The sequence below is a fragment of the Equus asinus genome, chromosome 25 (assembly GCF_041296235.1).
Source record: "Equus asinus isolate D_3611 breed Donkey chromosome 25, EquAss-T2T_v2, whole genome shotgun sequence".
NCBI classification, from domain to species: domain Eukaryota; kingdom Metazoa; phylum Chordata; class Mammalia; order Perissodactyla; family Equidae; genus Equus; species Equus asinus.
The window spans coordinates 30,199,961-30,212,587 of NC_091814.1; the positions used below are offsets into that span (position 1 = coordinate 30,199,961).

The 12,627-nt window shown below is 36.8% G+C and overlaps 1 protein-coding gene across 1 annotated transcript in view; it reads left to right on the top strand.

The window, feature by feature from the left end:
* Positions 1-12,627, top strand: part of LOC106840878 (membrane cofactor protein-like) — a 46,841-nt gene that overhangs the window by 8,591 nt on the left and 25,623 nt on the right. The window contains exons 6-9 of the mRNA XM_044758452.2: positions 4,883-4,968; positions 5,816-6,013; positions 11,272-11,454; positions 12,172-12,216. Coding sequence (XP_044614387.2) covers positions 4,883-4,968; positions 5,816-6,013; positions 11,272-11,454; positions 12,172-12,216 — 512 coding nt within the window. The remainder of the gene's footprint in view (positions 1-4,882; positions 4,969-5,815; positions 6,014-11,271; positions 11,455-12,171; positions 12,217-12,627) is intronic.

Here is a 12,627-nt window from a genome sequence, read left to right on the forward strand (position 1 = left end):
AGGATGCTTCCATTCCAGGAATAACTCCCACCTGCTCATGGTGTATAATCCTTTTAATATGCTGCAAGATTGTTTGCTAGTATTTTGTTGAGGATTTTTACCTTAATGTTCATTAGGGATATTGGTCCGTAGCTTTCTTTTCTTGTAGTGTCTTTGTCTATCTTTGGTATCATTGTAATGCTGGTCTTATAGAATGAGTTTTGAAGAATTCCCTCCTTGGAATTTTTGGAAAAATTTGGCAAGGATTGGTATTAGTTTTTCTTTACATGTATGGGAAAATTCAGCAGTGTAACTCTGAAGTCCAGGGCTTTTCTTTATTGGGAGATTTTTGATTACTGATTCAATCCCCTTAGTAGTTATAGGTCTGTTCAGATTATCTATTTCTTTGAGATTTGTTCTTGATAGGTTTTGTGTTTTTAAGAATTTGTCCATTTTATCTAGGTTATCTAATTTGTTGGCATAAAATTTGTCATAGTACTCTCATAATATTTTTTATTTCTGTAGAATCAGTAGTAATGTGCCCACTTAAATTCTGATGTCAGTCATTTCTCTCTATTTTCTTAGTCCATCTACCTACAGGCTTGTCAGTTTGGTTGAACTTTTCGTAGAACCAACTTTTGCTTTCCTTGATTTTCTCTAATATTTTTTATTCTCTGTTTTGTTTATCTCAGCTGTAATCTTTATTATATGCTTGTTTGTCTAGCTTTCGGTTTGGTTCTTCTTTTTCCAGTTCCTCAAGTTGTACAGTTAGGTTGTTGACTTCAAATCTGTCAACTTCTTCTTCTTCTTTTTTTTTTGATGTAGGTGAGCTCTGGGCTAACATCTCCTGCCAATCCTCCTGTTTTTGAGGAAGACTGGCCCTGAGCTAACATCCATGCCTGTCTTACAGTACTTTTTTTTTTTCATGTGGGATGCCAGCCATAGCATGGCTTCCTAAGCAGTGTCATGCCCACACCTGGGATCTGAACTTGTGAACCCCGGGCCGCTAAAGCAGAACATGTCAACTTAACTACTGCGCCACTAGCCTGGCCCCTTCAAATCTCTCAATTTTTTAATGTAATCATTTTTAGCTATACATTTCCCCCTTGGCACTGCTTTTGCTGCATCCCATAAGTTTTTCTATGTTATTTTTTCATTTTCATTTATCTCAAAGTATTTTCTAATTTTCCTTGTGACTTCTTCTTGGATCCAGTGGTCGTTTAAAAGTGTGTTATTTTCCAAGATTTTGTCAATTTTCCAGTTTTCTTTTTCACATTAATTCCTGACTTCATTCCATTGTAGTTAGAGAAGCTACTTTGTACAACATCTATATTTTTAAATCTATTGATTAACAATATTAATTTGTAGCCTACGTAATTATGTTATTAGTATTATTTATCATGTAATTAATTGTATTATTAATAACATTAATTTGTTTTATTAATTTGTGGCCTAACATATGGTCTATCTAGGACAATGTCACATGTGCACTTGACAAGACTGTATATTCTTGTGTTGGGTTGACTGCACTATATGTGTCTGTGACATCTAGTTGGTTTATCGTGTTGTTCAAGTCCTCCGTTTCCTCACATAGCTTCTGTCTCGTGGTTCTATTCCTTCTTGTGAATGGGGTGTTGAAGTCTCCAACGACTCTTGTAGAAATGCCTCTTTTAAATAGAAAAGTGTATTTATCCCTTCAATTCTGTCACTTCTTGCTTCATGTATTTTGATAGGCTGTCCTTAGGTGCATAAATGTTTATAATTGTTATATCTTCTTACACTTTTGAACCCTTCTTAATATATAAGGTCACTTTTTGTCTCTTGTAACCTTTTTTGATTTAGAGTCCATTTTGTCTGATTTCAGTATAGCCACCTCTGCTTTCTCTGGTTACTCTTTTCACAGAATAGCTGTTTCCATCCTTTCCTTTACAACTTGTTTTTGTCTTTGGATCCCAAGTGAGTCTCTTCTAGACTGCGTGTAGCTGAGTCATGTGTTTTTTCACCCGTTCTGCCAAGCTCTGTCTTTTGATTGGAGAGTTCAGTCCATTTACATTCAATGTCATGACTGACAAAGAGGGACTGACTTCTGTCATTGTGCTATTTCTTTTTTATGTGCCTTATGGCTTTTTTTGTCCCTCATTTCCTGTCACACTGCTTTCTTTTGTGTTTAGTTGATTTTTCTAGTGAAATGTTTAAATTCTTTTCTCATCTCCTTTTGTGTGTATTCTGTGTCTGTTGTCTTGGTGGTTACCATGAGGATTGCATTTCACATCCTGTAGTTAAAACCCTCCAATTTGAGTTTATACCAACTTAACTTCAATAAATTCTAAGAACTGCTCCTCTACAGATCCGTCCCCACCCATTTTGGATTTTGATGTGATACTAGCCTCTACACCTAAAAATTTGAATAGTGGCTTCTACACTAGTAATCTCTTTATTTTCCTTACAAATATTAGTCCTTTAAATCAGATAGAAGACAAAAATTGCAGTTACAGATCATGGTCACAATCATACTAGCTTTCCTAATTGCCCATATATTTACCATCAGCGAGATCTTTATTTATCCAGATGGCTTAGAGCTACTGTTGAGTCCGTTCGTTTCACCATGCAGGACTCCCTTGAGCATGTATTGCAGGTGAGGGCTAGTGCTCATGAACTCCCTCAGCTTTTGTGTATCTGGGAATACCTTCATTTCTCCTTTACTTTGAAGGACACTTTTGCTGGATAGAGGACTTTGGGTGACACTTTCTTTCTTTTAGCTCTTTAGGTATATTGGTCAACTGTCTTAGGGGTTCTGAGTTTCTGAGGAGAAGCCTTCAGATGATGTTATTGAAAATCCCTTGGATGTGATGATTCACTTTTTGGTTGCAGCTTTCAAGATTGTCTCTTTGTCTTTGAATTCGAAAAGTTTGCTTGTTCTAGGGCCTAGTTTGGGTCTCTTTGAGTTCATCTTACTTGGAGTTTGTTGAGCTTTTTGGATATTTGTCTTCATGTCTTTCAGCAAAGTTTCGGAGTTGTCAGCCATTATTTCTTCAACTGTTCTCTCTGCCGCTTCCTTTCTATTTTCTCCTCCTGAGCATCCCATAGTGTTTATGTTGATCTGCATGTTGTTGTCCTACATGTCCCTTGTGCTCTCTTTACTTTTCTTCAGTCCTTTCTCTTCCTCAAAGGCAATAATTTCCATTCTCCTATCTGCAAGTTCAACAATTCCTTCTTCTCCTTCCTGAAATCTGGCTTTAATTCCTATAGTGAACTTTCGATTTCAGTAATTGTACTTTTCAACTCCAGAATTTACTTTCGGTTTCCTTTAGGTTTTCTGTCTCCTAATGATATGTCCATTTTGTTCACACATTGTTTTCTTGACTCTCTCCATTTTTCTGTTGGTTCTTTGAGCAGCTTTCAGACAGTTTTTCTGTTTTCTCTCAGGTTTTACTGAGGCCCCAGGGCCGTGGGGCTGAAATCAAGAGGCCATCCTACATGCAAAGCAGAAGCCTATGGAAAGGCCTTATTTGACCTTCTTTCTGAGGCACGTGTTGTTGTCGTGGCCGTACTTATTGTGACAGTGGACAGCACGGGGTATAGGCGAGCATAATACTTGCAGATCATTGTGTAGCAGTTGTATTTCTGGGTGAGCTGGCAGAGGGAAGGCTTGATGATGTCCCCCCACTGGTCAAGCACCAGGTACACTGTGGACTCTGAATATTGTAGTCTTCGAGACCGTGCCTGTCCTTTAGCTGTTTGCCTGTGAAAATCAGATACTGTTGGTGAGTTAGGATGCCCTTCTTGTCTTGGATTTTGGAATTGACATTCTCACTGGTGCGTCACTGGGCTCGACCTCAAGAGCAATGGTCTTGCCTGTGAGGTTTTCCTAAAGATGTGCCTCTCTGTATCTGCTGCTCACATGCTCATTGAAGAAAAAGAAAGTGTGGTAGTGGAAACCACCAATGTCACACCAAGAGCACATGCACAAGACAGTTACTTTAAAGTCTTTGTTTAGTAAATACACCAGGAGGTCTTTTCAGGGACAGTTTCTGTTGATTTATTTTTTCCTGTGAATGAGCCATACTTCCTGTTCCTTTGTATGCCTTGTGATTTTTTTGTTGAACTGGACATTGGAAGCTAATAATGTGGTCAGTCTGGAAATCAGATTATCCCCCTTTCCTAAAGCTCAGTGTTTTATGTTATTGCTGTTTGGGTTATTTTTTTTATTGTTGTGGGGTGTCTCTGTGCTGTGTATCAGCCTGATGTGTGATGCTCTTCTCAGGTCTTTTTTGATCCTTTCCCTGGTTGTGTGTACTCACTTTCTAATTTTCCCCACGTATGCAGTTGTTTTTGAATGTTCTCGTTTTTAATGCTTGGCTTCTGAAGGGGGAAAAAGTGAAAAATGAAGGGGACAGCAAAGGGCACTGGATCTTTAAATCCCTTGAAAGTCACTTCAGCCAACATGGAAGGAGCTTACAAAAGTGTGGGTAGATGTTACAGCAATGGCTCCTCTCTTCTTTGTCTATCCAAGCTCCAATAACAAGTCCCTCGTGGAGCTGGGACTGGCATCCAGGCAGGCAAGCTCCAGGGCCTGTTCTCTCTCCTCAGTCACTGTCCTTCCTGAGCAGAATGGCATAAGTGAGGATGTAGAAATGCGCGTGTAATGTGATTGCCAGAGGTAGCAAAGAGGCCAGACCGACAGGTATGAAAGATTTATTTAGACATTTTCCTCCTGGCCAATGCATGTTGAAATGCAGAAACTCTTTAGTTAAATTGCAGATTTTATCAGTCATTTGTTATTTTAGAAACTTTTTCTCAAACTGTAGTAGTGCAGAAAAATAACCGTATAAACATTGTCTTCATTATTATTTGCATCTTGTTGACTGGTAAAGAACACTGTAACTTTTTCTTTCTCTTTTAGTTATAACTTAATTGGAACTAAAATTCTGTATTGTGAACTTGATGGGGAAAATGTGAATTGGAGTGACAATCCCCCACTATGTCAAGGTAACTTAACTGTATGCTCTAGAATTTCGACCAGCAGTTCTCACACTTTGTGCCCTGAGAACCCCTTACCTTTTTAAACTAACAAAGACCCCAACAAACTTTCCTTCATGTGACTTATATCTTGACATTCATTATATTGGAATTAAAACTGAGACTTTTTAAATAATTGTTTGTTTATTTTTAAGAACAGTAAGGTCAATACATGGTAACATATTCATCATATTTTTGTGAAAAATCAATGTTCCAAAACAAATAGTGAGAATAGTGGCATTGTTTTAAATTATGGCAAATCTGTTCACTATGTTTCTTAACAGATGACATCTATATTCACTCTGTTGCATTGTCGTGCAATTTCTACCCTCCGGGAAGTTTCGCCATACACTCATAAGGATGAAAGTGAAAAAAGACAATAGTATCTTGGTATTGTAAACCACCGATTTAGCAAATGGATCTGTTTATAAATTAGAAAGGCTATGCGAAGTAGCACTGAGTTTTAATTTTCATCACAAGTATATTTTCTCATTAAATTGTCAGCTTCTCTTGTGATGAGAACAAAACGTAGCATGGCCTTACACATAAATGTAGATATTTCGTTTAGATATTTTATATAGATATTTAAGAAAACAGGTTTTATTTTGTAAGTCCATTTTTGTGTTAATGGTTTGAATTTAGGGTAATGCAATTTCTCATAGAATCCTTCTTCTGAATGGATGTTGGATGCACAGCTAGATTGTACAAATCATATGTTAATGAGCATATTCAAGCAGTTCCTAGGACTTTACTAACGCCATCTTACTCTTTTACCTTTCCTTTTGCCTTTCACGCCCTCTTTTTTTCCCTTGTTCAGTGATGCTTTGTAGACCACCTCCAAAAATACAAAATGGAAAACACAGCAAAAGCGACCAGGAGGAATTTAGATACAGTGAGGTAGTAATTTACAGTTGTGATCCTTCAAACGGACCGGATGAATATTCACTTGTTGGAGAGAGCAAGCTTGTCTGCTCTGGGAATGACGTATGGAGCAGTAAGCCTCCTGAGTGTAAAGGTACAAATAGTTCCATTGATATCCGTCTTCATTTGTAAATACTAAAGAAAAACTTTATCAATCGTTTTACCTGAAGGTAAACACAACAGTCATATGTGCATCCTCCTCCTGTTAAATTGACTTGTAATTTACTTCAATATAGGTCAAATAAAGTCAAAAAAATTTCTAGCTGTAGAGTTCCCCACCCCTTACCCATCGTGTGCTTGGCACGCCAATTTTACCTTGTGAACTACTGTGTATGTGCATGAGTTAGGATTTTTTTTTTTGCTTGAAAGCGTCAAAAAGCTCATCACACACTGGCCTTGTATTATAAGAAAGTTTTATCTTGTATTATCAGAAGTCTCAGAGTTCTGGCTGTAGGAAGTGGTGAGGTAAATTGGAAAATACAGGCTCTCTTGCTGATAAGATTGCTAAATATGACAAAACATATTAGTAAAAGAATATTTAAGACACTAGAGAGTGACCAACAGCAGGGAGACACTGAGGGGATTGGATGCTTGAAGGAAAGGAACCACTGAATAACAACAAAATATTTACTCTTTTCAAGTGCACATAGAACATTCTCTAATACCATATTCTAGGCAATAAGATAATTTTTAACAAATTTTAAAAAGTTGAAATCATTCACAGTACATTCTCTGATCACAATGGAATGAATGTAGAAATCCAATGAAGATATCTGTAAAATCCCCAAATACATGAAAATTATGCAAGACATGACTCACCAACAATTGAGACAGAAGTCACAAGGGATATGAGAAAGTGTTTTGAATTGTATAAAAATGAAAACAAAACATCAAAATTTGTACAGCAAAAGCAATGCATAAAGGATATAGCATAAAGTAAAAGAGAGAAGCAAATTAAACCCAAAATAAGGACACAGAATGATATAAATAAAACAGAAATTACTGCTAGGGAAAGAGAAAAAACACAGAGAATCAATGAAACCAACATGTTTTTCTTGGAGTATATCAGCAATATGAATAGACCCATAGTCAGTGTGACACACAAAAAAGAAGATATAAAATATCAATATCAAGAATGAAAACGGACATCACTAAATATCCTGTGGACATTTACAGGATAATAAAGGAATAAAACAAGCAACTTTGTGCCTCTAAATTTGACAGCTTAAACCTTCTCGCAAGGAGAACTACAGGCCCCGTGTGCTCACTGGGATGTTCTGCCAAACATTTAAGGACAAAATAAGAGCAGCTCTACGCAAACTCTTCAAGAAAATAGAAGAGGCGGGAACACTTTTCAACTCCTATCATGAGAATGGCATTGCCGTGATACCAAGACCAGACAAAATCATTGCAAGAAAATAGTAAACAGCATCCATAATGAATATAGAACGAAAACTTCTTAAATTAAATCCTGTCATATATAAAAATACAAATACATCATAATCAAGCAGGATTTAATCCATGAATGCAAGGTTGATTCAAATTCAGAAATTGATTATTTTACCATATCAAGACAGTATAAAGAAAAAAAGTCACATGATCAGTTTAATAGATGCGAAAAAAAGCATTTAACAGAATTCATCATCTTTCTTGATAAAACTTCTCGGCAGACTAGGAATAAAAGGGAAGTGTCTGAAACTGATAAAAGGCACCTACAAAAATCCCACAGCTAACATCATATTTAATGGTAAAAGACTAATTTATTTCTGGCTAAGTTAGGAACAAGACAAGGACATGTATTCTCTGCACTCTATTCAGCACTGTATTGGAGATCCTAGCTAATACAATAAGCCGAAAGATAGAAATAAACATCATTTCAGAAAGGAAGAAATGAAATAGACTTTATTGACTTAGCATGTGATTCTGTAGAAAATTTGAAAGACTGAAGTTTTAGCCAGGTTGCAAGTCACAATATCAACATACATAACTGAATTGCAAAAAAAACATTAGAAATGGAAATTCTTTTAAGTAGTATTTACAACAGCTCCAAAATACACAAGGTGCTTGCATATAGAGCTAACACGTGTGCAAGGTTTGAATGGTAAACACAACTAAACCCTTATAAAAGAAATTAAAGAGGATCTTAATAAATAGAAATTCATTGGTCATGGATTGGAAGATTCAGTGTAATGAATGTGTCCTTCTTAACTCATCTATAAATTCTGCACAATCCAAAAAAAAAAATCCCAGCAGAACTTTTCGTAGAAATTGACAAGCTATTCCTAAAATTTATATGAAAAGTCAAAAGAAGTGTAATAGTCAAAACAATTTTGAAAAAACTTAAGAGGACTCATTCTACTTGGTGTCAAGACTTATTATAAAACACAACTGTAAAGCATATCATCAACACACTGTGCTGTTGGTGGAAAGATGACCATGCAGAACAATGGAACAGAACAGAGAGCCCAGAAATAGACCCTTTCAAATGTGTACAGTTGATTCTGTCACAGGTTTACAAACAATTTGGTACAAAAATGGTGAAAGTACAGGCACAATTGAGCATCCATATGCAAAAAAAAAAAAGAGAAGCTCAACCATGTGAGCATCATGTACATTTGCTCAAAGTAGATCGTAGAGTTAAATGTAAATCTAAAAGTATAAGACTTTCTGTAGAAAACATACAACATGTTTGTGACCTAGCCAAAGATTTCAATACAACCATAGAAGCGTGATCCTTTAGAATAAAAATTAATTAATTGGACTTAAAAGCTCAAAACTTCTGCTCCCAGAAGACACTGTTACTAGAATGAAACAAATGAGTCATAGACTGGGGGAAAATATTTGCAAAGCACACATCTGATAATGGACTTATATCTATAATATATAGAGAACTCTCAAAACACAAGAATAAGAAAACATCTCGATTTTTTAATTATGGGCAAAAATTGGAGTACACCCAGTTCACCAAAGAAGATGTGTGGATGACAAAAAAATGCATGTAAGAGTGCTCAGCAGCATTAGTAATCACTGAAATGTAATGTAAAACCACAATGAGATACTACTATGCACCTATTCGAATGGCAGAAAGTAAAAACCAAAACAAAAAGGTAAAAATACCATGTACTGCCAAGGTTATGGAGCAACTGGAACTCGCATACATTGCTGGTAAGAATGCAAAGTGGTATGACCATTTTGGAACACAGTTTGGTAATTTCTTAGAAAGTGAAACATACACTTAACATACAATGCAGCAATCCAAGTAAAATGAACACATGTTCACATAGAAACGTGTATGAGAATATTCATAGCAACCTTACTCATAATCTCACCCATCACTGGAAACAACCCACATGTTTTTCAAGTGGTGACTAGATGAGCACACATGATATATCCATACAATGGAATAAGACTGCAATAAAACAGAATGAACTTCTAATCCGTGCAGCAACAGGAGTGAATCTCACATGCATTCTGCTAAGTGAAATGAGCCATACTCATGGGCTGTGATCCCAATATGACATTCTGGAAAAGCAACACAATAGAGAGAGAAAACAGATCAATGGTTGCCTCATTGGGGCAGGTGGTTGGGAGGGTGGGAAGGATTGATTACCAAACGGCATGAAGAAATGTTTCGGGCTTATGGGACTTTTCTATCTTTACTGTGCTAGTAATTGCATGATTCTTTGCATTGTGTCAAAACGTATCCAGCTATACACTTAAAAGGGTGAATTTTACTGTGTGTAAGTTATATCTAGTGAATCTAACTTGAAAATCTTTAGGCAATTAACAGCAGTTTAGCACAACAGAGAGAAAATCAGTGAACCAGAAGTCAGGACAATAGAAATCCAACATGCTTTGAAAAGAAATATTAGAGAGAGAGAGAGAGACTTTCAGCTGTGGGAGAGTAGCAAGCGGTCAAACCTAGATGTAATTGAAGTTTCAGAAAGGGAAGAGAAAGAACAGTATAGACAATTTTTTGAATAAACGTGGGCCAAAAGTTACCAGATTTGATACAAAACAATAACCCTACGGCTCCAGGAAATTCAGTGACCTAACAGGATAAAAAAAATTTTTAGTTTGCCAAGAAACCCACACCAAACTAAATACATCATGGTGAAAGTAGTGAAACAAAAGATAAACAAAAAAGCTGCCAGTGAGAGGGAAAAAACATTACTTTGCCTACCCACCCAAGTATGAATGACAGCTAACTTCCCTTAAGGAACTGTGGACACCAGAAGACAGGATCTGCTAATGAGCTGAAAGAGAAAGAAAACCTTTAACCTAGAATTCTCTGTCAAGGAGACATCTTCAAAACTGAAGGTGAAATAAATAAAAAGATTTTCAGATAAACAAGAGCTAAGAGCAGTTGTCACTAGTCAACCTGCACAACAGGAATTGCTAAAGGAAGTTGCTTGGGCTGAAGGGAAATGATGTCTGCTGGAAATTCGGATCCAGGGGAAAGGGGAAGAGCGCTCTTCTGGCTGGAGAGGCTCTGCATCCTGCGGCCTTGGCTGCTGCTCCGAGTTGATCTCACACGATGTTCTCTTGTACTCAGTGCCCACGCCAGCGTGTTTTTGTTTTTGTTTTTTCCAAATTCTGTCAAACCCATTAACGGATCCTGAAATCAATCTAGAGGGACTTGACCAGCATTTTGCTTCTTCAGAAGCAGAGTGGAAGGGGAAACACCAGAGTACACTGGTATGGAGGCTGAGTACTAACTTGATTTCAGGCCTGTGCCTGGATACTGGTTTACAACGTAAGGTGTGTTTCTCGATCTCTGGGCTGGAGGCCAAAATGTTCGGAAAACACTGCCCTAACTCCATTGGCCTTTCTGTTTCATGAACATCCCAGTTTGGGTATGTTATTGCTCTGAGATCTTTCTTTTTGCATATCTTTGCATTCTTTTCAACTTTTAAATTTGAGCTCAAGTATTACCTTCTCAGTCTTTCCTCCCGTTCTCAGAAAGCAGCGTACTGTGATCAGTGTGGGCCTGACCTTAAAAAGAGTCCCCAGAGCTAAAGAGCATCAAAAGTTGATTTTGAACTTACCTGGAATTTGTATCTTGTAGTCAGACCTTTCCCAAAACATCTCTGCATTGGGAAAAAGTGTAGGAAAGCCAATAAATTATAATGGCAGTCTATTCGTAGTGGAAAAAGTTATTAGATTTCTCTAAATCTGTTTTCCTGGAATTACACTGCACAGATAAGGTCTTTGTTTGTTCCTTTGTTTAATTAACATCGTGCCTTCCACTCCTTGTATTTCCTCCCACTGGAATTTACTACTTCGCACTAGTTTTTTTGGGGCTCTGTTAAAGCAGCTTTCCATTAATTCTGTAATTTTTCCACTTTTCAGTGGTCAAATGTGAATATCCAGTACTTGAAAATGGAAGAATAGTATCAGGATTTGGATCAAAATTTTACTACAAAGCCATGGTTGTATTTGAATGTGTCCCGGGTTTTTACCTCAGTGGCAACAACACAATTGTCTGTGGCGCCAACAGTACTTGGGAGCCTGTGATTCCGAAGTGCATTAAAGGTACGAGGGTATCTTTTTCCTTCCTTTTTGTTTTTCTTTTTTAGATTTTATTTCTTTGATCGTAAATATCAGTGATACAGAATAACTGAAAAGAAGTAATTTTGCTGTTTAACTCTTGTCTTGTATTCGTTTCCATGACACATATATGACGTGCAATTCACAAGGAATTCTTTTGTGATTTTGCGTGTTTTCCTAGAGTTTTAGCATGTTATGAACCTCACACAGGCATATGTGTCTAGCGTTCAGCTTATTTTTATGTGTAAAAATGGATTGCAACCATTTTTGAGAAAATTGAAGCATGGGAATTTTTACCTAAACAAGTCAAGAATGAAAGGCATAATTCATATAAATGAAAAGAAAACAATAATTCCCAAGTGGTTAATCCAGTCGATATCATTTTGTTTTCCAGTGCTGATTGCTGTCAGTACCAGAAGTTCGATTTTGAATCATTTGGGTTCAATAACTTGCTGGTTGTATTTTCAAAAAGTCTTTTCGATTCCTGGTGGAAATGCCACCATAACTCCCATGTGTCCCCACATAATCTACATTATTTTGTTTTGTAGCGTTGACTTTTCCCTGTACAACATCTCCAGTTTCCACTGTCTCAGGTTGAGTAACTTCCTGGTTGTATTTTTCACAGGTCTTTTCAATTCCTGGTGCAAATGTCAGCAATAACTCCCAAGTATATGATTCAGACTACATTATTTTGTTTTCTAGAGTCACCTCCTCCCAGTACAACACCTCCAGTTTCCAGTACCTCAGGTTTAGTAAAACTTCCTTCTTCTATTTGTCAAAATCCTTTAAGTTCCTTGTGATTTTTTCAAAATCCTTTAAGTATCTGGTGATTTACACTCATTTATCATTTTTAGTAATGAAAAGAACATATTTCCAGCCATTTTAGTTATTGTGATTCTCAAATTATTTGCCATAGTCCGCCGATATAAATAGACATGTAAACTTGGGCAAGTTATGTAAACGTTCAATGTGTTTCCTTCTATTTAACAGGATGTAATGCCTTCCTCACTTGGTGATAGTAAAGTGTAAATGGAATGTGTTTAAAGCAGTTAGCACAGGCAGTGCCTGGCATATAGGAAGCCCTTAAAGGTAGCTCATATGACTTACAGCATCATTCAAATTAATATTAGTGAAGAGGAAGGTCCCTGGCACTGTTTT